The 25,206-nt window shown below is 38.2% G+C and overlaps 2 protein-coding genes across 4 annotated transcripts; both read right to left on the bottom strand.

The window, feature by feature from the left end:
- Positions 1-1,123: 1,123 nt before the first annotated feature.
- Positions 1,124-14,826, bottom strand: LOC127415248 (AN1-type zinc finger protein 5-like). 2 transcript variants are annotated; one of them, XM_051653917.1, is made up of 6 exons: positions 14,681-14,826; positions 13,387-13,588; positions 12,730-12,835; positions 12,283-12,404; positions 7,142-7,249; positions 1,124-4,379 (listed from the first exon to the last, which is right to left on the bottom strand). In XM_051653917.1, exons 2-6 carry the CDS (start codon positions 13,544-13,546, stop codon positions 4,231-4,233), a joined length of 645 nt encoding a protein of 214 aa, XP_051509877.1. In that variant the 5' UTR covers positions 13,547-13,588; positions 14,681-14,826; the 3' UTR covers positions 1,124-4,230. The 2 variants fall into 2 exon arrangements, with proteins under 2 accessions (XP_051509877.1, XP_051509878.1); XM_051653918.1 differs by having other exon boundaries at positions 14,668-14,785.
- A 1,872-nt stretch (positions 14,827-16,698) lies between these two features.
- On the bottom strand, positions 16,699-24,929 carry plin3 (perilipin 3). Of its 2 annotated transcripts, none has more exons than XM_051653906.1 (8): positions 24,849-24,929; positions 21,710-21,776; positions 21,206-21,401; positions 20,488-20,570; positions 19,936-20,167; positions 17,733-18,073; positions 17,403-17,621; positions 16,699-17,304 (listed from the first exon to the last, which is right to left on the bottom strand). In XM_051653906.1, the coding sequence occupies exons 2-8, from the start codon at positions 21,773-21,775 to the stop codon at positions 17,176-17,178; spliced, it is 1,266 nt and encodes a 421-aa protein (XP_051509866.1). In that variant the 5' UTR covers position 21,776; positions 24,849-24,929; the 3' UTR covers positions 16,699-17,175. The 2 variants fall into 2 exon arrangements, with proteins under 2 accessions (XP_051509866.1, XP_051509865.1); XM_051653905.1 differs by having other exon boundaries at positions 21,710-21,788; positions 24,849-24,909.
- Positions 24,930-25,206: the final 277 nt, after the last annotated feature.

Consider the following 25,206-nt stretch of genomic DNA (forward strand, 5'->3'; position numbering starts at 1 on the left):
TGAATCATAGGCAGACACAGACAATTTCGAGTGTTTACACACACTGTATAAAATGAAGTTGCATTTTACCCAGCTTATGGTTTTTTTTGAGTCACATATACTACAAAATGTGAATTACTTTCATCTACATAAAAACACCCAACACCAAAATATTCCCCCAAATGTATTGTTAAACAATTTAGCTGATTTGAGAGTTCCCAACGCATTGCAACATGAATCAGTTATGTGGTTAGCGTTACAGTGTTGCCACTGTTAGTCAATTGTTGTGTGAAAGTTCTCATATTGCGAATTGATAGTTGGCTGAACAAGAAATTAGTAGTTCTCTCATCAAAAATGTCTGCATTTAGTTAACAAATTCACTTTTACTAAAAGCAGTTACTGAGGACAATTATTAAGACGATCTGTGCATCTTACTGCATCATGATGCTCTAATTTTTTAATGTTTGCTCAATTCTTTTTTACAGTGCGTCTAGTTAATCTAATATCACAGCATGGAAGGATATTCTGCTTGGAGTGTCAACGGAAGGGCTTAAAGGGATAGTTCACCCAAAAATGAAAATGTAGTCAGTGTTTACTCACCCCTGTGTTGTTATAAACCCGAGGGCTGTGTATTCTGCTGCTCTCGTGCATTCAAACAAAGAGCAACAGAATTTTCATTTTTAGGGTGAACCATCTCTTTAAGAGCTTCACAGCTAAATGCATTGATTAAGAGGGTGGATAAGTAATTATCAGTGGCACTTCCATAATTAAATCAACTATGGTTTTTAAAGTTTCCTACTTGAGTACAACACCGTTTGATTCAAGACACTAAAACTATATTTTCAGCTAAATAGATGCACTTCTGTTTCCCTTACATCAGTGTGACGAGGAGGAGGGCACACCCGGCCCCCAATAGGCCTAATCAGCCGAGGAGAGGGGTAAATGCAGCAGTTCGGGAGAAAGCCACATGCAGCTGCTGTGTGTGTGTTTATTTGTGTCTTAAGTTTTCATTAAAATATTACTTCGTTGCATCAGCCAGTTTCCACCGCCTCCTTGCCCATTTTAAACCTTGTTACACTCAGGGAAAACAATTTTCCACAGCAACTGATTTACAAGAATTCAGCTTGAAGAAACCCACAAGACATTGTGTAAATTTAAAATAAACTTTGTGATTTTATTGGTTTTATACTTACTTGTACACATCATACAATCCTAAATTTCAAAAGAAAAGAAAAAAGGTATCTGGTTGTGTCTCTGGGGGACTGGGCACGCTGGTGAATTAATCCATGAATGCTGGTTAATATACTGCTCAATATGCCTGAGCTGAAACTCACATCACCCATCTGAATGTTCTGATGAACTGCTTGAAGTGAATAAAACCTCAAAACCTTCACTATCACTGTATTATGTAGAATCTGCCCTTCTATTTTTCTCGTTAACATGCAATAATGCCTGTGAATCATTGCTATTGTAGAAGGGATACTGCATTAGATTGACATAGTGCCAGCGATTTGAAAAGACACTGAAGGCAACATTAGAGGTGAGGAACTGTGACCCAACAGGCTTTCACTGCACTGGAGCTTAATATGGTTAGACATGATAAACATTACCAAATATTTGGCTACATTCACACTGTTTTGTGTACTCAGTTTTAAGCAGTGGCATCATAACTTGAGCCCAACATTCACATTTTTGTACAGTCTGACAGGACTGTAAAGACTTGTATGTACTGGGAGAGGAGTAGGACATACAAAGAGTGAGTTCCAAACCCACATTAAAAGGCTTATATATCAGGCTCAGCCAACCATGGTGTGTATGCATGCCAGCTTTTCGAGCCACTTTCAGAGAGCTGCTTTCACACCTGCTTTCGCAAAGGCTCTCTTGAACTGTCAGCACCACTGAGGATAATGCTCCAATCACAGACGGTACTAATTAAAGCTCGGGTCATTTCCTTAAAGAAGCAAAGTCATTAAATAAGCTAAGGCCAAAACTTCAAATCACACAGCAAGGTATTAGTTTGGTGCCAGTGTTGGCTATAAAATTGGTTACATCCACCTAGCTGCTTTCAGGATTAGAGCCACATAGAAAGTGAGGTTGTATTAAAGTGAGGTTCTGCCTTGTTAAGTTAGGTAATTGCTTATGAATCATGCAAAAAGTTGCACTTCAAGAGACTTTTTCAGGCTACCTTGCTGGACAACGTTAAAGACAAATACAAAATGTCCCACATGGTAGTTTCAGCTCTTTTACAAAAAAAATACACAAACAGCCAGCACAAAGACACAGGCCTCACTCAAAGCATGGCAAGAAACTCAGTGCTGCACCTTTCTCCTTGCATATGAGTTAATAAACACTACATACACACAAAACAAACTTTCTGCTGAACCTTTCCCCCTCTTCTCAGAACCTTGCAACATTCTATTAAGAATAATTCAACATGATTGGTAGCCACATAGTATTTACATTAGGGAACACAGTAGAAACCTTTTAATTTGGATGTCAGTGAGTCAGGCTCCATTCAATGCATTGTAACAATGGAAGGACATCAGGGCTGGATTGGTAATCTGGAATACCGGGACTAAGCTGAAATGAGCCGCCGAGTTATGCAGAACGGGCCACAAAACGGCATCGCGATATCCCGAAGGGGGCAACGATATGCAGAAAAGGACCGATTTCTCTTCCCAGTCCACCCCTGAACAACATTGCTTTGTTTTTACATTCTTGTTCAGTTCAAAGTTGCAATCTAGAATGTTGCTGTAGCAAACTTTGCATTTGGCCTAATATCTGTGCAAGCATGCCAGGCTTGTCTGTTTGGGGAAGTGAATGCATCTTCCACTATGAAATCATTAAGCCTAGCAGTATTCATTTGTTATTGAGGAAATACACATCTCAGAAAATGGAAAAGTGTTATGTAATAAATTATCAACCAGTTCCGTTAGCTATCATTCATTGGTCTGCTGGTGGTTAATAACAAATACCTCGCTTCTCAAAGCTCTGTGACTCCGAAGGAAAGGTCAAAAGAGTTCATCGCTGTGTGCACAGGCATGCATTAAAATAACGGGCCTGCTTGGTTCCCTACAGCTCTAAAGATTCTATGCTGTTAAACTTGTGTGATGATACTGAAGTGGTTCCTTTTGTTGTGATTGGATTCTGAATTGACGGATAATTTTTCAGCCCAAACTTGTCCATTTGTTTTTGAAGATACAAACAAGACTCAACTCTCTGTAAAATCAGAACCTATAATGCTTAAAATGGATGCATAACTAGAGAGAAATGTTTAAGTATAGTTAAGGGATTACATACAAATGGAACAAATTGATTATTTTTGGGGGGACACATGCTTCCAATCCTCCAGTACCAACCAACCAAATGATAATACAAAAATAAATAGAATGCAATCACACAATTCAAGCTACATACAATATATTAATATAGATCTTCTGATGCCATACACTCATTAAAACAGAAAAGGAAAGAAAAAAACCTCAGTCACTCACTTATGTCAAGGCTCTGGCTACACCCCACCCCACCCAACTCCCCCTTTAAAACACATCCAATAACTATTCATGCACCCAACAATATCATGATAAATCAATATATAAAAGAGAAATATGTTGTAAATGCACAGGCTGGGATTTGACATGTCAGGGTTATTAACCAGAATAAAGAAAAACACACAGAAAAAGAAAATTTTACATGGGTAAATGTGGGAGTAGTCATTAAAATCTATATTCTTCAGCAACAATTTGCAGTATCAGGTAAATTCCCATTCTCTCGACGCCCCCCACCCCCCTGTATCAAAGCCTCCGCTCTCCAGACTCATGAACCCACATCCCAAGGCTTCTATAAAAAAATAATGTTATTATCCTAACAAAATCAATGCCAGGGTAAAAACTAAAGAGTCGAGTCCACCCCCCCCCCACCCCCAATTCATATGGATGCACACCCGACAACCAATCCCTCTTCCCCCTGGCTCTCCAGAAAAAAGAAGAAAAAAAAAAGAAAAACACTCACTCACACACACAACATTTCTCATCATGTGTCACACATTCACACACACACACTTTACACTGTCCTTCCAGGAGAGACAGGGAGATTATGGTTTAGGGAGTGGCCAAGCAGGGGCAGTACCCTATGACCTCACCCACCTTATCCTACAATGAAGAAATGAACCCATTTTTAGAATGGTGTTATTCAGCGCCATGGTTCCAAAACTTGAAGGTCAAAGAATTTAGCTCTCTAAGCCATCAGTTCTCATAACTTCTGAATCTTCTCAGCTACCACAATGGGGTTCTCCTTGCGGATGCGAGCCGCAGCAGCTCCTCGGTAGTCGTAGGGACAGTCATGTTTGTCAGAGTAACGGTGGATAGCGCAAAACAGGTTACCACAGCGACAGTCGAAGCCTAAAGACAACAATACATCATGCAAAATATTTTGAGTTAGTTCAGTCTTTCAATTGACCAAATAATTCTTTAGCTAGAGTGTTGAATTCTCTGAAGTCAAGGCTGGATACCAGCACCACGTGAAATGCAGCACCAACCTGCAGTATGCTGACTGATCCCAACTGTTGAAACTATGAAAGAACCTATGATTTACTCACTGAAATCAATGAAACTTGGTCAAAAGAAATTCACAATTATGTTGAAGTTGATCTTACAGTCAGTCTGTAATAGTTCCTGACCGATATATCGGTCGATATATCATGCTTTGCTGTTACCGATTAAACAGTCCTAAAATGGCACCGTTTAATCGGTCTCATGCTGAAGAGCCGCTTAAGTTTTGTTTTCTCTCATGTAAATGTAAACGAGTGTAAATGCCAACATCATCATATATGTCGAAAGGACTGATGCCTGTCAACCAAAACATGAGCTCAATGATGTCATTAAATGAGTTTGCTTTTTTATTTTCTGGTCAGAGGCTGCCGTATATATTTAGTTTATACGAAGGGTTACGTTCTACCTAAGTTTGATGGTGCAACAGTCAAATATTTAGTAGAGCGTAAATTGTGACTTAGTGCCCATTTACACCACAACTAGGCTAAGTTGTAACGTACGTATAGCTGGTGCAACCGGCCCCTGATGTTTATTTAGCTATTTATTTTATTTTTATTTATTCTTTATTTAAATGATCAGCCACTGACTGATACTAAACAGTACTGATGTTTATTTAGATATTTATTGTATTTTTATTTATTCTTTATTTAAATGGTCAGCAATTGACATACTAAACAGTACTGATGTTTGTTTAGCTATTTATTTTATTTTTATTTATTCTTTATTTTAATGATTAGCATTTGACTGATACTAAACAGTAATACTGATGTTTATTTAGCTATTCTATTTGAATTTATTCTTTATTTAAATGGTCAGCATTTGACTGATACTAAACAGTACTGATGTTTATTTAGCTATTTATTGTATTTTGATTTATTTAAATTGTCAGAAATTGACTGAGAGAATAAAGAATAAATAAAAATACAATAAATAGCTTAATAAACATCAGTACTGTTAGTATGTCAATTGCTCACCACTTAAATAATAAATACAATTAAAATCAGTACTGTATGTTTAGTATCAGTGTTCATTTCTAGACTTTGTTGACAAAGTATAATAATAATGTCAAATGTTCTTTTATAGAATATTTGTTTAAGAAAGCAGCCTTTGCATAGTCACATCGGTGCAAAATCCACATAGAAAAGGTCTGTTTTCATTCCAGCTAAAAAAAATTGCTATACCAATGGTCACCATATCGGTAATTGGTGAATTTTCCCTCTCTAAAATCGGTCTCAAAAATCCCATATCGGTCGGGTTCTAGTCTGTAATATATTATAGACATAAACAGACATACAAATACAGTATGTACATATACTGCATGTCATACGTCTTTGGCTGCTGCATTGTGTCTCGTTGTTCCAACGTCTATTCATTAACATAGGCTGTTATAATGTAGTCTGTTACAATAAGTACAAAAGAGGGCATAATCAAAATATAATGCATAATATTTTGTCATTGTGAAGACTCGCAGATCAGTTCAATGAAATAATGTTCAGAACGTGCATCTCTGTTCTTCCTTCAGGTTACTGTAATAAGCTTAGCAATTGCGCACCACTGTTACTGAACCGTGTATCTGCAAACCGTGGTTTCAGTGACACCATAATCATCATGTTTTTAAAATGCTGTGTTAAGTTGAAAATAGTTTTGAAGACCCCGCATTCTGTTACATTCAGATTTCTTTCTTGAAAGAAAGATTTCGCCTTGTGTGTGTGTGCGCTCTTCTCCTGAGTGTAGAGCACAGTCTCTGCCCCGGACATAAAGTCATGCCGTGCTCTGAAGGAGTTTGTTGCTGTGATGATTCATGCATCCTCCCATTTAACTTAGAATTTTAAACTTCATACTGGGAAAACTGCAATGGAACGACACTTTACGTTGGACTTACAACTTGTGCGGAAATCTTCAGCTCTGATTTCACTGAGATGCAGGTGTGTCACGCTACATAAACATGTAGGCACCGAGGGAGATTTACAATCAATGATAAACCTTTTATTAAATAATATACATTAATGGGTGAAAGTTTCTACATTTTATGACAATAAAACCTGTTTAGAAAACGTGTGCAGAGACAGATGTTCAAAACACAGTGGATTAAACTTTCTTTTGATTATCGTAAACCTGTAGAACAAACGTTAGCATTGCAGCATTGTTTATCAGTTTGGTTGCTATGAGGTGTCTCTGTTGACAATCAAGGTACCACTGAAAATGACAACGTAATCAATCTCAAAATTAAAAATAAGGCCCCTCTTTGATATGTAGTGTATAGTTGTCAGGTAGTTGTCACTGAATTTCGAATTCAGTGAAAGTCACATCAAGCATTTTTCATTATCGATCATTGTTTTCATGATCGATCATTTCTGTCACTTCCGAGTACTCGGGTGCTCGAGTACTCATGCCCATCTCTAATATTAACATGCAATTGTAGCTTCCTACCTCACAGATATATGCTTAAAGCCCACATTTTGGATGCAGATGTTTAAATGCACAAAGGGAACAGAGATACGACTAAATGCCAAAAGAAACACAGAAGTTAGAGCATATAAACTTTTGTGGTCTGCTCCCAAAAAGTGCACCCCAGCCCTATGCAATAACACTGCCCTTCCCTTGGATCTTACCTGTGAAGCCAACTTTTTTTCTACAAGTGAAGCATCGATTCTTCTTTTTGTTCTTATCAGGAGTCTGATCTCCATCTGAAGAAGCCTGAGCAGCCTCCCCTACTGGCCCTGTTATGAAATGCATGGTCAGCCTTAAGAAATCATTTTTAAATCACAAAGAACTTCCTTGCTTCTGGGGCAACATGTTACTCTGACACTCAGATCAATGATTCATCAGCAAAAATAAAATGAGCTGAACTGCTTTCTAATGAAGATTGAAAGCAGGGCTTTAGTTTGGATGTTGTTCAAAATTTGTTTCTTCTTTTTCCCCAAACTATTCTGATCTTTCATAATTGGCATATGCTCAAGATTAAATCTATCAGACTGTTATCAAAACCAGCAACTATAAATTACAATACATAAAAACTCACAACAACGGAGAGAACTGAATGTACAAAGGGAATGATATACTTGTGTCAAGGGTAACATATTGACAGTTAAATGTGCTTTTAAAATCTTAAATTCCTACTAATGATTTTGCTCCACATACAAAAGCAGAGACAAAGGATTTGTTTATAATCTCGTTCACGAAGAGATTCCAGAAAAACTTCCAGAAAATTAGATCTGGCAACCAATAAATTTAGCTTATTCACACTGCCTGAGCTCTCTCATAATCTGTGCTCGCATTCACACACATCCAGGAAAAATTCCATAAAGACAAAAGTGACATCACGATCTAATGATGTCTAACGTTCAGTGCCTTGAGTTTACTGATAACCTGTGACTTTTCTCTCAAGAAGCCCCGGTCTTTTATCCTCTTGTATAAAAATGCATCATGTACGGTACCCCTAAACCAACAGTTAATTTCGTTGTCTGCATGAATAGCAGTTAGCTCCCTGGTCTTGGTATCACTCTAGTTCGCGGTCACCGTTATCTTTTTTGCATTTTTTTTCCGATATTAGGGGTGCGACGGTAAGCGACTTGCATGGTAGCCAATGACTATTTCTGGCAGTTATTACTTTTATAAATTCAAAAGATCATTTTTATATGGTTCGATGTTAATTGTTTTTGTTACTGGCTGCTGTCCACCTACTGAATTGCTTTGAGGACAACAAAGATGGAAAGTGAATATTAATATTAACATTGAATAATAATGAAATAATATTATTAAATATTATTTTTAAATAAATGTTAAAACAAAAAACAAATAATTTGCACTAAGTGCCTTGCAACAGTTAAGACGTACATTTGATAAATGGCTGCTTTTGTAATATAGTTTGATTCTAAAAAATATCTATCGGAAAAAAACGAAAATAAAATCTATCTACTCGGACAAGGTAAAACTATATTTTTTTTTCTTAAGACATTAGTATTTATTACAATCCAAATTAAATATTCATTTGCCATTTATTTGTTGGTGTTTTTTCTTTTTTTTCCCAAAATACTTTCTATTTCCATGTGAATACCTCAAACATAAACATGGTGCTTCACAGTGTTTGTATACAGCTTTTACTCTTGTTTTTGAGGACATATTTAAACATATGGATCCATCATTACATTGCTCAAGATTGTCAGAGACGACATCTATGCTAAATACGACAGGTAATGTAATTACATTATATTGTATGAACTATGGCTTAACTTGCTAAGTTCTGTAAACTGTTACAGTGGAATCATTATTAACATTGGTGTAGCAGATGGTTGTATTTGGATTTTTGCCATTGCATATAATATTATTGATTGAGAATCCTACCGTTTTACTTAACAGATAGACGCAATCTTCCAAACTTAGTGAGTAGGTGGTAAAAATCTCATTACAGAACAAAACAATGCACAAAATAAGATGACAACAGTGTAAGAAAAGCTAACAAAGTTGGAAAATATAACAACTCACTGAGATCAGCTGCAGAGGACAACGGCGATTCACTGTTTATCACAAGCGTTACTGGCTGAATTCAATGCCCCGTTTAGTTATCAGGCTGGTCAGTGTCTGAGTCCAAAACATCATTGCACTGTCTACTGTCGCTTTTGCTTATGTCCTTCTTATGGTCTCTTAAGTGTTTTTCAATTTGTTTATGATTTGGTCAACTGTCTGATTAAAGGTGGCGTGCATCATTTAGTGCTGTATCTTCATTCTCGTAGAGTATTTTTTCCTTTGCGATCTCTCTAGATTATCTCGGATCTTCATAAATACCATAGAGCACTAGTTTCGTTGTGTTACCTGAACACTTTTCATGTCTGATAATTGTGTGTTTTTTTATTGTTGTTGTTATAGAGTGAAGTACTCCTTGTTGCAGACTGTAGCTACTGTTGTTAGAGATGCACCGATGCTCCGATACTGAAGCTTTTAGATGGATCGGGCATCGGTCCGACGAGCCCGTTCCAAATCCGATACTATGTGTTAGTCATGTTTGTTACTGTCAAGCTCCAAAAATGACAAAAGAATCATAAAAACACCATTAAGGCAGTTCATGTGGCTCGTGCATTTTATTCAAAGCCACTTGAAGATGTATGACAGCCCTGTGAATCACAAAAGGCTGTGTTTAATAAATAAATATACAGTATGCGCAGCGCCAGCGCATTAATGAATGGTGCTGCTCTATTGACACAAACTCACGCACAGGCTGGTGATGCACTCGCGGCTACTTTTAGCCTTCACAGCGGTGCGCAATATTTGAGCGCTACTCAAGAACAGTATCTCAGATGTAGATGCTCAATAGTTCGGTTCACTTATAATATGCATATAGAACGGCACCAGAGGTGCATTTTACCAGAATTTGAATAAGAAGCGAATTAAACTCCTGTGAACTTGCCAACAAACAGACACATACAGGACTTCCTGGAGAGTTTACAATGTCAAAATAAAAGCGTGAGGGTTTAAAAAGTGCACGATTTAAATATATTACTGTTGAATTTAAAATTAAAATTAAGTCAATAATAATATAACAATTTATTATTATTGTCATCATTAGTATTTGTTTACAATTTATAATATTTAAGTTGAATGGGTTCCAAAAAATAACTGTGTGAATGAAAAGTGGACTGATGTCTTACAACTAAATTGAACAAAAAAGAGATCTGAATCCTTTAAAGACCAGATGCAAGATGAAACATTTTCGGGGGGAAAATAAATAAAAAAGGCAAAAATAAAACACTGGTTTCTTTTCTACTGTAAACTTGAAGACTGGAATTATTGTTAATTTTGCTGCTACATTATCCAGTATACTAGTTAATAATAAAGTGTTTTTTAATAAGCTATACGTTTATATTGAAATAATGTGTAGTTAGAGGTTTGTGTTTCTTTACATATTAAAGAGTACTACCAATTAGTTCCACACAATAATGAAAAGATATTCTAAACTGATTATGCAAAAAAACAACACTGGTATCGGCATTGGCAGATACTGAGATTTCCGATATCGGAATCAGAAGAGAAAAAGTGGTATCGGTGCATCCCTAATTGTTGTTTGGGAAAACTTTACCATGGTGACGAAACATTATCCTGCCCTCCGTCCCGACATAATCGGGTCCTGCGTAGAGACCAGCAAGCTTTTGGGGCCGATGCGGAACCAGGTTTTCAGCCCTGGAACGGTCTATTCTGCGGTGGAAATGCGCGGAACAGTTCGAGAATACGCACCGGCCCAGGAACCCGCACCTGAACCATGTCAGTGGAAAACAGCTATGAGGAGACCCTCTCTGTGTAGAATAAAACAGCTTTTATAAGGCTACTGATATGACTACAGTCTTCATCTTATGTGAGTGGCCATGAATTTACACACGTTTCAAAATTACAATTAATTTCTTTAGGAGTAAAACTTTTTGAAGTGTAAAAAATTACTGAGTGCACCTTTAATAGAGTCCATAATTGATCAGCCTATATACCAACTGTATTTTTACTTACATCTATGCAAATTCCGTGGGATGATGCTTATAATAATGGTACTTCAGATTTGAAACCATCTGCAACATTTTTAATACCCAAAGTATTCCCACACTGCAGACTACAACTGCTCAAGTGAGAGAAATAGATTGAAAGTGTATTGAGAGTGAATATTGAGAGTGCTGCGCTCTCTGATTGAAAGAGGAAATGTATTAATGTATAAATGTGTTTATTTTATCATGTCAAATTTATGATGCTGTAAATGTAGCCGTTTGTCTCTAAATTGAACATATGGCACTTTTCCATTGCACGTTACGGTTCGACTCGACTCTGCTCGCTTTACTTTTCTGAGCTTGCTTTTCGACTGCAGTTTAGTGCAGCCTCAACGTGGGTGGGATTATAGGCTGATCGTCATAGTTGCGCCGCCTCTTCGCGTCGCCCCATCCAGCTCTCGTTGGATCCTCTCCTCGGCTACTAACAAGAGGAACATCTGCATCTCGTTTATTGACCATGCCGTGGTTTTGCGCACAGCCATTTCATTTTAAAATTCGAAAGTCGCGTGAACAAATGATACCGCTATCGCTGTTGCTAACTTTAAAACTAGCGGGTTGATGTCCCGTGTCACAAATCCAGTGACGCTGGTAGTGACGATTCTCTCTGACCAATCAGTGATCTGCAGGGTTTTGACGTCACATTTAGTATCGGTTCAGCTCGTTTGGAACCTCAACTGAGGTGGTACTAAAAAAAGTAGCAGGTACTATCCACAGTGGAAAACCCCCAAAGAGTCGAGTCGAGCCGTACCGTGCAGTGCAGTGCAGTGGAAAAGCCCCATTATATTTACAATGGAAACATGAATTCCTCTACTTGGATTAAAAAATTAAAAATTAAAAAATAAAATAAAAATCCGAAAAAAATCCTGACTTTATTTTCAAACAACGTCAAATGTCAACAGTATGACTACCGTCTGTTTTTAAAACCGCGGTATACGATAAAACCGTTACATCTCTAATCTGAATACAAGCTTTCTCTTCCGCATGATAAATACATAATCCCTACGAAACACACCATTCACTTTATCAGCTCTGCCTTTGTTTACACAGACATGTTCCATGATTGATCCCAGCAATGTTAATAGAGTCTGATCCCGGGGAACACATTTTCTGGCATTCCGGATTGCATTCACACAGAAGGCTCCTCTGCAATTTTTCTGGAAAATTCCCGGAATCAAAGCCCAGGTTGAATGCAGTATGTGTTAGAGAGAACATAGAACATGGGTCAGCACCTGTGCTTTTAGACGAGCCCTCCTCTTCTTCCTCCTCCCCTTCTGCTTTATCTGAATCAGTGGTTCCAATGTCCTGGGAGATGCTCATAGCAGTCATTTGTTGGGTTACTGGGCTGGGTGAACTGTTGCATTAACACAATCCAACCAAATACTTGTATTAGTTATTTGTTATAATTGCTTTATTATCATAAGTGGAATTTGCTTGCCAAGATAACAACTTATCTATTATTTGTTTTTATTCGTACAGCGTTTTTGACAACACACTTTGTTTCAAAGCAGCTTTACAGAAAATTAAGCTGTAACAGAAAATGAAGCTGTAATGTCTTAAAGTCTTCATTGTAAGGTTAGACGAAAAACGTGACCCTAAATATGAGCAAGCCAACGGCAACTATAACTTAGAACAGACAGTTTTGGAACTATAGTTTGTGCAAATTTTAAATTTCTTACCTAGACATACGTTCTTCCGATGGGGTGACAGCTTCCAAGGTGGGAACAGGGACAGACTCCACCGTCACTGCAGAGGCACCTGAGGAACCTACAGGTGATGTGGCAGCTGGAAGAGAGACATGAGCTCACCAACTCATGGTCAAACCAATCCAGTCCAAGCACTTCTTAAAGGGTTAGTTGACTCAAAATAAAAATTCTGTCATTATTTCCTCACCCTCATGTTGTTCCAAATGCTTTTCTGTCTCCCGTGGAACACAAAAGGAGACGCTAGGCAGAGTGCTAGGGACTGACAGCCTCAGTCACCATTCACTTTTATTCTATGAAAAAAAAGATCCAATGAAAGTGAATGGTGACAGAGGCTGTCAATCTCTAACATTCTCCCTAACATCTTTCGTGTTCTGTGGAAAAAAAGTCATAAAAGTTTGGAACAACATGAGAGCGTAGAAATGACAAAATTTTCATTTTTGGGTGAACAATCCCTTTAACTTTCAAGTTCAACTGAGTGAACAAAATTGGTTCCCAATGGAATAGGTGCATGTGAATGGCAATCTTAGGTTCTCTTGCTGTTCAATGATAGGCTTGGCAGCCTCATCTGCTTCAACACTGTCCCTTTTAGCAACCCGATCACCTGACTAAATTAATTTCCCAGTAGCCTACCTTTCTCACCTGGGGGGCTGCTTCGCCCCCCTCCTTGTTGTCTCTGCAGATGTTCCTTGTAGCAGACAGAGCACATTCCATTGGTGCGAGGGTTACCATAGAAACCACATCCCATTGTGCAAAGCATTGGCACCTGCGTCTGATTTGTCTCCTGAGCCATGCTTTCTGAGAACGGGGGTAAGGGGGACGGGAGAGGGCAACCCTGGAAATAGAGTTGAAGAATTAATATTTTAAGAATTAGTGTAATGTATCATGAAGTGGCTCAAAGACCTCAGACAAGTCAAACTAAACAGATCATTGTATCCACCTCCTTACTTTGGGCTTTAGCCTTGAAAAATGCTGACATGGTTAAGGTTTGGAAACAGCAATCCATAAGTTTGCACTGTATTAGGTGCTGACATTGGTGATTGATTTGCACAATTTCATCAGCACTAGTGACATAGAAGATAACAAGATTTGTTCATACACAAGATAGAAAGAGAAACTGATACTTAAAATATCAAAGCAGCTCGAGCTGTTCAGCCGCATGAAAATGACAAGACTAGAAAGTGATTTTCCCAGTGATTAATGCTTGCTTGCTTTGCTATGGTGAAATTATTTTACCATATTAGTCAGACCAAACACCAAAATTTAAACCAGATGGCTTATTTGTTGGTGACCCTGCTAGAGCCGGGTGCAGTATTTACAATATGTTGCATGAAAACAGAAGTTCTTTTGTTTGTCTGTTTGCTAGCTTTTCGTTTTTCAAACAAACAAACGAATGATCTAGGTTATTGTAACCTTAACAGCCTAGTGATCAAATGACGATTAGCAATCTGGGAACAGTAGTGTTATAATTCGAAAATAATACGCACATTACATCTTTAATATGGGAATATAGTTTTTATAACTGTCTGAACGATAAATCCCCCTGCAAACAGGAATGAATGCGGTTATTTTGGAGGCTGTCCAGGGGAAACCAGCTGAGAGCAGCTCCGCAATTAGGAAAACATTTTGTCTTTGACCCTAGTATCGGGACAAACAACAAACCGTCGTGCTGTCAACGTCAAAGCGACACCGAAAGAGAACATTTCCTTTCAGAAGTAGTTAATAGTGCGTACAATTGACCATGTTAACGTCGCTGACTTGATGAAAGTCGTTTTGTTTGCGATATTCAACTAGCCAGGCTAACGAGGTAGCTGTGCTAACGGCTAGCTTACGTGATGGCATGCACACAAAACGGTCAGCTGGGACCTCGAGACCATCCCGCGGACGATTACGGTGGCTTAAAACCCCCTTTACCTCGGATATTTACCCGTATTTCGGTGTGACTGAGGAGAAATCGACGACCTTGATCCACAAAAATCTGTCAGAGTAGATTCCTTCTACGCGCGTGCGGCCTGCTACTCAGCGTCATCTGAAACAACGGGCGTGACGTCACCCAACGATTCATTCTTTTGCCATCATCGAAAGCGCGTCATACTTTTCACCAGTCAGCCTCAGTAAAGCTGCCAAGTATATTGATAACACGCATTTAATTTGGTTAAAAAAAAAACTTGTTTTGCGCAAACAGCTGTGTAAATATGCAGTTGTTTTTCAGAGTTGTTTATGTAAGCAACAGGGTTACAGAAAGCCATACTGCAGAAGCTGGGGGTAATCTTTTAACATACTTAAAGGTGCAATATGTAATATATTTACTGTACTTACGCATAAAATTAAACTAATATGTTATCAGATATTTAGGAAACATGCTAAGTTTAAATATTGGCTTCTCCGAAAACAATGCTACGGCCAGTATATTCTACTTTGAAATGTCCTTTCCGGGCCAGAATTTCTGTTTGTGCTTTGGCCTGTGTGATCCCGCCCACTGCCCATTTCCCAATTGTATTTCGACACCAGGGTTGCCAGATTTGAAACAAGTTAACGGGCAAACACAGCGCGCTGCAGCCATGGAAGCCAGCAATACATCTAGCTAATATTGACAGAGTTATAAAAAAATCCACATGAGCTAGTTATCATTTGCGAACAATAAAAACAATGCAAACGTATACATTAGCTGATCAACTTACAGCGTAAGACTCGTCGCTTGCCATTGTCAGTTTCCTCGTTCCTGTTGCGTATCCTCAACCTGGCAACCCGCGTGAGCTTCGCGTCAGTGGAGATGGGGGCATGGGAGACAACTCTTTCCTATATTTTGAACTTGTACTGCAGTACCCATTTTAAACGCGTGATATCAATGTTACATATTGCTCTTTTAAAAAAATTTAACTGTTCACCCAAAAATTTAAAATCTCTCATCATTTACTCACCCTCATGCCATCCGAGATGTGTACGACTTTCTTTCTTCTGCTGAACACAAACGAAGATTTTTAGAACAAAATCTCCACTCTGTTGGTCCATTAATGCAAGTGGATGTGACCAAAATTTAGAAGCTCCAAAATGCACATACAGGCAGCATAAATGTAATCCATTTGACTCCAATGGTTTTATCGATGTCTACTAAAGCAATCCAATCGGTTTTGGGTGAGAACAGACCAACATTTAACTCCTTTTTTACTATAAATCTTGACATCAGCAGTCTTTTTCAAGCTCCATTACACTTCATGGCACCATGTAGCGCTCTGTGCATGCGTCAAGCACTAGGAAATGTAATTGAGCTTGAAATAATGATTGTGCCTAGAGACTGCAATGGCAAGATGTACAGTGATAGTTACATTTCGGTCTGTTCATACCCAAAATCGATTAGATCGCTTCAAAAGACATGGGTTAAACCGCTAGAGTCATATGGATTGATTTTATGCTGCCTTTATGTGCTTTTTGGAGCTTCAAATTTGTATCGCCATTCACTTGCATTATATGGACCTGTAGAGCTGAGACATTCTTCTAAAAATCTTTGTGTTCTGGGGAAGAAAGAAAGTCATACACATCTGGGATTGTGTGAGGGGGAGTAAATGATAAGAAAATGTTTTTAAACTATTCCTTTAATCTGTTTTTCTCCAACTTTTTACTGGAATGTGTATGCTTTCATTTCATTACCATTTTACATTTACATTTATGCATTTGGCAGACACTTTTATACAAAGCGACTTCCAGTGCACTTATTACAGGGACAATCCCCCTGGAGCAACCTGGAGTTAAGTGCCTTGCTCAAGGACACAATGGTGATGGCTGTGGGGATTGAACCAGCAATCTTCTGATTACCAGTTATGTGCTTTAGCCCACTACGCCACCTACTTTTTTCTTTTCTAAGATTTCCTTGTAAAAGCCTCCTACTTCAGCCCCTTTCTGGAAAGTATTCAGTCTTGACATGCTTTAAATAATTGCACTCACATATTAGATGTACAGTTTTATTCATTCATACTGGATATACAACTAATATACAATATTATATTAACAGTGTGTATTTTGCTTTTATATATAACCTATTATATAGCTCTCTGTAGAATCCTTAATTTGTGCCAACACAAATAAAACAATATAAGCAAAAACCAAAAAAATATTTCAAAGTTATTTTATTTCCGCAATTTATTTAGCAAATTAGGTAAATACAAGCAATCTCAACTTTTTATGATTAAAAAAATAATAATGATTCAGTACAAAATCAGGGACAATGAAGTACTGTGTTTTCTTTCATTCAGTGAGATCATCTTCAGTAGACATTTATTAGTGCATAAGCATGTCCAATACTCTAGGTTTAAAATACTGACATTGATGAACTAATAATTTGTATTTCTATGTGCCTTTTGAAATGGAAAATTACAATATGACCATTTGCAGCATATATTAATCTCTTTCATCACTACATGTCTTTTATTTAGGCTGTGTGCCATTTTCAGATTCCCCTTTCTCTGTTATCTGAGGTGCAAAAGGCCCAACCAACCAATTGAGAGGCGTGTTATGGAGGAGATACTCTACGACTCCATCCAAAGACTGTCGTACCTGTTGAAAAAGATACACAATTAAAATAGTCATTACAATAGACCAGTTTTAGAACAGAATAGAGCACAACAATTGGCATACACTCAAAAAGACTATACCTGGGTTATCTGCTGGCGTGTCTGCTGTAGGAGGAAAGGAGTGAGTGTTCTGGTGCTGGCCAGAGATGCCTGGAGTTCTTCAGCTGTATGTCGAGCACTGAGAAGCTGTTCCTGCACAGTGCCTGGGAGCCCCTGCACACTGGACACAACCCCTGAACACGCTACCTTCAGCTGGTCACTTAGACCTCGAACCATTGACAGGGCTCTCCCCTCCAGCTGCTATGGGGAGAAAACGACACATAAAAACTATCATGAAAAACCTGTGTTTGAGAGCAAACTTTTGTAATGCACTGCAAGTCCAAAAACTACAAATACCATAAACATCTCTACCTCTCCCTGGTCTTGTGCAGCATCCACCTCTTCCTCCAATTCCTTGGGTTGCCCTTCCTTCCATTCTTTCCATCGCTGAATTAAGTGCTCTGGAGCACCTCCTAGCTGCTGGTTGGCACTGGCCAAGGTAGCCCGGGCAGTTTCCAGCAAGTCTAAAGTGCTGGTGATTTGAGTCACAGCCACATGTGTGGCGTCTCTGGCTTTGTGGGCCCTAATGAGGGATTGCTCAAGTGCCCTCTCCCGAACATTGGCAGACAGCTTACCCAGGCGGACAAAGTAGCTGGGATTAGAAGTTACAATGAACCCTTCCTCTTCACCAGGTCTTGGTTCAGCCAGGGCAGCTGTTGGCAGAACATACAATAATGAGGTAATTACCAACACCTTGAAATGGTACATTGTTTGCTCCATGTAACTGTGTAAGCAAACAACCTAACTCACATATTTGTTCAAACCAAGTAAGCTTAAAGGGATCGTTCAAACAAAGATAAATCCGTCACCATTTACTCACCCTCATGTTGTAACAAACACAGTTGACTTTCTTCCATGGAACACAAATGGAGGTATCTAGTAGAATGTTAGCCTCAATCACCATTCACTTTCATTATATGGAAAACAGATGCAATGAAAGTGAATGAAGACGGAGGCCAGCATTTTTCCTATCTCGTTTTGTGTTTCACAGAGGAACAAAAGTTTTACAGGTTGGGAACACCATAGGATGAGTGAATGACAAAATGTTCATTTTTGAGTGAACTATCCCTTAAAGACACAAAGCTCTGCGGGCAGAATTTATAGTTTCTTAAACTTACGCAAACATGTTTCATATTAAAAACTTTAAGATTAAGTGTGTTGTAACAGTTTATCTCGACTGCTTAAACACATCTTGAAATTATGCCTCCTTTTCTCGAAACTCTAAACACAAATCCATAACGTCTCACCCAATTCCCCAAACTTCCTATTTTCAGGTCAAAATGAAGCTCTCCACTCAAAACCATTCAATCTTGCTGAAAAAACAAACTTTGTCCTCAGACATGACACACAAGCCCTCAAAAACACACACACCACAACACAGTCTTACACACTGGTGAGATAAATTCAAAATAACACTACAAAAACCGATAATAAGTTATAATGCTTGTGGTTCTCCCCCTCAAAAACCTTTTCACATGATGAACACAACAAATGTATACATTTGCACATTTATTCCATAAAAGTACTGTACAGTACAATACACCAAACAACAAAAAAATTATTCAGCCCCAGCATCCCGTCTTTGGTCTGGGACAGGCCAGAGAATCACGTTGTCGACTCAAGTTTGGCTGTACTTGTTGCCCAGCCTCCCTCATAGTCATACCATGGACAAGGACATGGTCAACTAGAGGGGCATGAATTTAATCCGAGACTGCTTGTCTCCTTGCCCTTCCCCTTCCCCTTCCTCTTCGTCGTCCTCCTCCTCCTCCTCCTCCTCTTACACTTACTCCACTCCCTACTGGTGTCCTTGACCTCTTCCTTCACGTCTCTCTTGATCCATTGTTCCAAAACTGAATGAACAGACTCCGGCCCTTTTATCTATCTATTGAAGGTTCTGATTGGTGTGTGATCAATTTTGACTCTTAGTGTTTCCACCTGGGTAATTGTGTGCCAATTCAGCTCAAGCTGTGCTGACTTGAGTGAACGATATTGAATGCTAGTGCTTCCTAAATGACCACATGGTGTAGGCAATGAGAAATGAAGGGATTTGTGTGTAGAGTTTTGCAGTGACAGTTCATCAAATCTGACTCGTGTGTCAAAACAGGGGAATAGTGTTTACAGTTTAGGGAAATGGGTGTGCTTTTTGATAAATGCCATTATGGTTTTGAAATTTTAGTTCAAAAGCCTGGTTATAGTGTTTAAGCAATCGAGAAAATCTGTAATCGCATTAGTGGGTAATAATGCAATAATAGGACTTGAAGTGAAATGGGCTATTGCTTCATTTAGCATGCTGTTGCCAAAACTGAAAAAGAAAAATCTTTCAAACAAGAATGTGTTCTTGTATTTTTAATGTGACCATGTGTATTCAAACACAAAGCTAATTTAAGAAAAGATTATGATTATTCTAGCAATTGTACCTTTAACCTAACCTTTAAAAACCTATAGTTTTCATCATTTTCAATTTAATTACTTCATTGTAATTACATTACTAGGTCTAAAACACAGCTACACTCACCGAGCTCCTTCTCACTGAGTGGAAGGTTTTGGTCCACCCAGTCTTCAGAATGGGTGAGAGCCTTATTTACTCCATTACTGACCATCTGACCCATACGGGACCCCATGACTGTGTTTATGCCTCCTGTCACGGCCATACGTGTCTTCTCCACACCCCCCCACACAGCCCCCATCACAGCATCCTTTGCTCCTGATACAGACTGGTACACCATGCCCACAGTGTCTGAAACCAACTGCAATGGAGAAATTAACAGAGACAATTGATATCCCTTTAGCAAATTAACTAACATATAAATCTTACAGTTTACAGACAGAAGAGGCATTTCATGGCGAACACATTTTTGCATCCATCTGTTCTGTTTTTTTAATGGTTTTTCCTATATAAACATGCACTAGTTGGTAGTCTTTGACCACTGCAGTGAACAGGAGCACCACGTTTTTCACATGGCGTGACAAGTTAAAACAAATGCAACTTTTTTCGTTGCCCTGCATTTAGCTTTTTAACGCAAGAACGTTTTCCGTCTGAATGGCCCTTAAAACTGTTAAGCATTACCTTGTCTGCTGGTTGTTGTAAAATGGGAAGTTTTTCTTCTACCTTGTCCAGCCCTTTCATGGCATACTCATTTACCACAGAGACTGCAAAAGAGAAAGAACACAAAAACAACAACTGTTATACAGTTTTCAACTATCAGCAGGTAAAAATTTGTCAATACTAAAAATATGCATGGAGAATAATGCAGTAAGAATAAATGAGCATAAAAATAAATAAATATAAATGATATCCAAAAGGAATAGTTCACCCAAATTACAAATTCTGTCATTCTTTTAATCACCCTGTCAAGTTACAAAATAGACAAAAAGCACAGAAATTGAGGAATAGGTTGTGAGGAAAAGGTTATAAGTTGTTAGTGAATAACAACTTAAATTTGCAGTCTGTTTCTCACACAAAGCTTGTATGACTTAAGAAGACTTTGAATCTAGTGCATGAGTAGTATGGACCACTTTTATGGTGTTTTTGTCCTTTTCTTTTACTTGAAAGCCCCTGGTCACTGTATGCTTTTGTTGTTGGAAAAAAGCAAAGTGGACATTATTTAACATTAACCTTAGTGAACATTATTTCTTCTCCTTGTGTGTTCCACAGAAGAAAGAAAATCATATGGGTTTGGAATGACATGAGGGTGACTAAATAATGAAAGAATTTTCATTTTTGATGAATTATCCCTTTAAAAGGCATATAAGACATTAACTGCATCCAGGCTTAAGATACTTACTCTGCGGTTCCAGCCGGTCTAGAATGGGTTTGGAACCTGTTGTAGCAGCAGCACCTAGAGTGCGCACCCCACTCTCTGCCACCTCCATTACACCTTTCAGGAGTGGCACACTGTCTTTAGTAGTGCTGTAGGCATTGTACACCGCACCACATGCTGAACTCACGAGCGGCAGATTACCTACTCGGGATACTACACTCTGAAACAAGTATCAAAGCTTGGTGAACTGTATGCGTTGATTTAATAGTTTGATTTTATTCTGTTGTTTATATACAAAATGGGACTTATTAATGAAACACGAGCATGTCTAAATCATTCGTAAAACCATTCGTGCAACAATTAGTAAGAATGGTTTCACTAATGATTTACACAGCAATTCGTACTGTTCATGTTTCATGAATGAGGCCCTGTGGTTTTTTAGATAAAAAAAAATAAAAATTTCTGATCGGAAAAAAAACAAAGAAATTAACTACTGTGTATAGCTGAGTGTTAAAAAACATAACTGACCTGTTGCTCCTGGCTAGCCTGTGATGTCTCTGTGTCCATCCCAACTTTGTTCTCGTTATCTGCCATTCTGTGGGAGATACTGCAGAATTTAACAGAACCATCTCAAAAATACAAAGCCACAGTCACCAATAAAACTCACAGCCTGGTCAGAAATACATCAGGTGACCTTTTCTAGAAAAAAAAAAAAAATGTATGACACCCACATGACAATGAGCCAATGAGTGAGGACCACAGAAAAAGTAGATTAACTACTGCACAACAGACGATGCAATGTAAAATCCTTTGTTGGCCCTGGAACAACATTCCTAACAAACAATCACAGGCAAACTCTACCCCTAACCCATAACCTACCCAAATTAAAGAAAAGTCATAGGTTGATAAGAATGTTCTTTAAGAGTCAAACCCCTGCTCTAACCCTACTGTAAGTCTAATCCTTACCCTAACCCCAAAATTGGTTGAAAGGAATGTTGTTCAAGTGCCAAGAATTTTGCTCTACAAACATGTCCTACTCAGGTAAGTCCAGTGATGGGTAAGTTACTCAAAAATACGAATCCACTACAAAGTACTAATTACTATTTACTGGTTACTTTATGGAAAAGGTTATCATATTACAAATATCTTTACCTTTAAATTTACTTTAAATAATTTTTACAAAAAAAAAAAAAAAAAAAAAAAAAAAAAGTTTAGTTTTTCTGCCCAACAAATTCAAAATAACGTCTTTATTTTCTCCTTGTTAATATGAACATAATTCATGATTTAAATGTATTCTTCATAAATAATATTATTTTAGAAATATCTAACCAAAGGGGGCCTGGGTAGCTCAGTGGTAAAATACACTAGCTACCACCCCTGGAGTTCACTAGTTCAAATCCCAGGGCGTGCTGAGTGTACTCCAGCCAGGTCTCCTAAGCAACCAAATTGGCCTGGTTGCTAGGGAGGGTAGAGTCACATGGGGTAACCTCCTCATGGTCGCTGTAATGTGGTTCGTTCTCGGTGGGGCTCGTGGTGAGTTGAGCATGGTTACCGCGGTGGATGGCATGAAGCCTCCAAACGCACTATGTCTCCATGGCAACACGCTCAACAAGCCACGTAATAAAATGCACAGGTTGACTGTCTCAGACGCAGAGGCAACTGGGATTCGTCCACCGTCACCCAGACTGAGGCAAATCACTATGCAACCACAAGGACTTAGAGCACATTGGGAATTGGGCATTCCAAATTGGGAGGAAAAAGGGGAAAAATCCCCCCCCCCAAAAAAAAAAAAAAAAAAAAAAAAAGTCTAACCAAAGTAATGTACTTGTAATAAACCTTTTCAACTCAGGTGCATTTTTTGGCTCCAGCCTTCAATTTTTCACTCCCAAATTTAAAAGCTACACACATACATGGACTAACTGCATAAAATTGGTCTCTTTACAGAAAATCCCCCAAATTTTAATAAAAGATTCCAATCATTCATAAATAATATTCTATAGGTTTACAATCTTAATCTTAACTTCATAAGCTTGTAATTCTGGTTCTGCTTGCTCTCTCTCCTTGCAAAAATTATTATTCATTCCACTAGATGCAAAATAATCTTTTATTTGATATACAACTTGTGTATGTAAGGGCTATGTGAAAGACTTTTATATGCATATGCATATTTCTACATAGTCACCTCTAGGTGGTGCTCATTTGCGACAAAGTTTTTAAGGATTTTGTCATTTTACATAACATAAATGCAAAAGTGATGGTATTCTCTGAAAAGTTCAGTTTCTAAGCTTTCAACTGATACCACATACTGTATGCCTGACTTCTGTATCCAGGGACTTTATTGTTTTAAGCATAAACTTATTTCGCAATATGGCGCATCATTTGGACCCGCCGGTGGGGTTTTAACTTGATTGCAAGTCAGTAACTTTAATCTTATGTACTCACACTTTTGGAGCTCATTACTGAGATCATTTTTTAAATATAATTTACTACATAAAATCACAACAGAGTGATTAATCACTTTATTTTAGAAAGAACAGTAGTTTGCTACAACTCTTGACACTTTCGGAAGACTGTCTACCGGAAGACTGTTAAGCCCCTCAGATTTGGCCGGAAATACGTAGGCTAAATTTCATGCAGAGATTTCATACCAGCACAGCATATGAAAATCGCCCTGTGTCTCAGTCAGCTCCCTATGTCGTGAATCAGTATCTCGTGAAAACGAATTAGGGCACTGATCCACTCAGCATTGGGACACTTATGACTCAATCACCTGCGACACGTTAACGAGCTCGCGCACTGAAGCGCCGCTGTTATTAATCAGCACCATCGCGGTATAAAATTACACTATCCTTCATTTTCCTTTAAGATATTCAAACATAGTTTTATTATAACAAATAAACGGCGTAAAGGAATACAAATATCTTGGAGTGTATTATAAACCTTTTAACAACTCAAATATTCAAAAGATTGTTTCACTTTCATGGTAATTATGAATGAAAGACATTACAAACAACATCTCTTAAAGCGAAAATAAGGCTTGGACTTCATAGTTTTATACTAGTGCTCGTCATTTAACAACTTGAGAAACTTTAGAAGACATGACAAAGTTTCCGCTAAGGGAACATAGTGAGCAACGATGGGACTGTCTCTTTCTAAAAAGAGGCCCCCTGAATAAGGTTTAGTTCAAGTGAGGAAATCACATATTGTTTTAGGTTTTGCCACACTTAAAAGAAAATTGGACGTTTTGCATCTAGACAGCGTTAATTCTGTAATGACGAAAGCGTTGTAGAGAAAAGGGTGTAAACTTTCACCCACTTCCTCAGATATTTTATTGTTGCGCCATTCCATGTGGAATCTGAAAGCTAGACAGTCGAGACTGAAACGACAGACAACACACATATTCACACAACAGTAATATCTTACGACAGACTAATAGACTTACTGTAGTAATCAAAATATACAACCTGCTTTACTGTTTCAGAGGTATGCGCGACTTGTATGAAAGAACAACAATAGCGAAAAACACGTCATCGTAAACTCGCCTTCGCTCTTTGAGAAATGTAGTTAAATTAAATGACAGCACTTTTATTTGCTTAAAACTCGTTGCCACCGAACCCACTATAGCAATTTCCCAAATTTCTTAATCAGCCGTTCCTTATGCACTGACCTGTTATTGACGCGCTGACCCTCGTTGAGTTGATGTGTGAATCTCTGATCGCTGTCTAATCAAACGCATTCAACATTCGACTGCAGTTAGGCGGAGTTTTCTGAAACAAACCAATCACCCTCTCTAAAATCTTATTGTGAAACTACCCACGGTCATTTTTGGCCCATTTGTATTAGTTTCTCCTTTTAGCCTATTTAACATCAGGTTTGATTATTTCCTACTATCTTGTTGTAAAAGGCAGATTATGCAGCATTTTAACATTTTCTTCATTTAAATGTTGAAAGTTGTCATTTTAATGTGTATTTTTAATGTCATTGCATGTCATTTAATATATATTTTTAATATATTTTTACAGATA

Source organism: Myxocyprinus asiaticus, chromosome 24 (assembly GCF_019703515.2).
Source record: "Myxocyprinus asiaticus isolate MX2 ecotype Aquarium Trade chromosome 24, UBuf_Myxa_2, whole genome shotgun sequence".
Taxonomy (NCBI): domain Eukaryota; kingdom Metazoa; phylum Chordata; class Actinopteri; order Cypriniformes; family Catostomidae; genus Myxocyprinus; species Myxocyprinus asiaticus.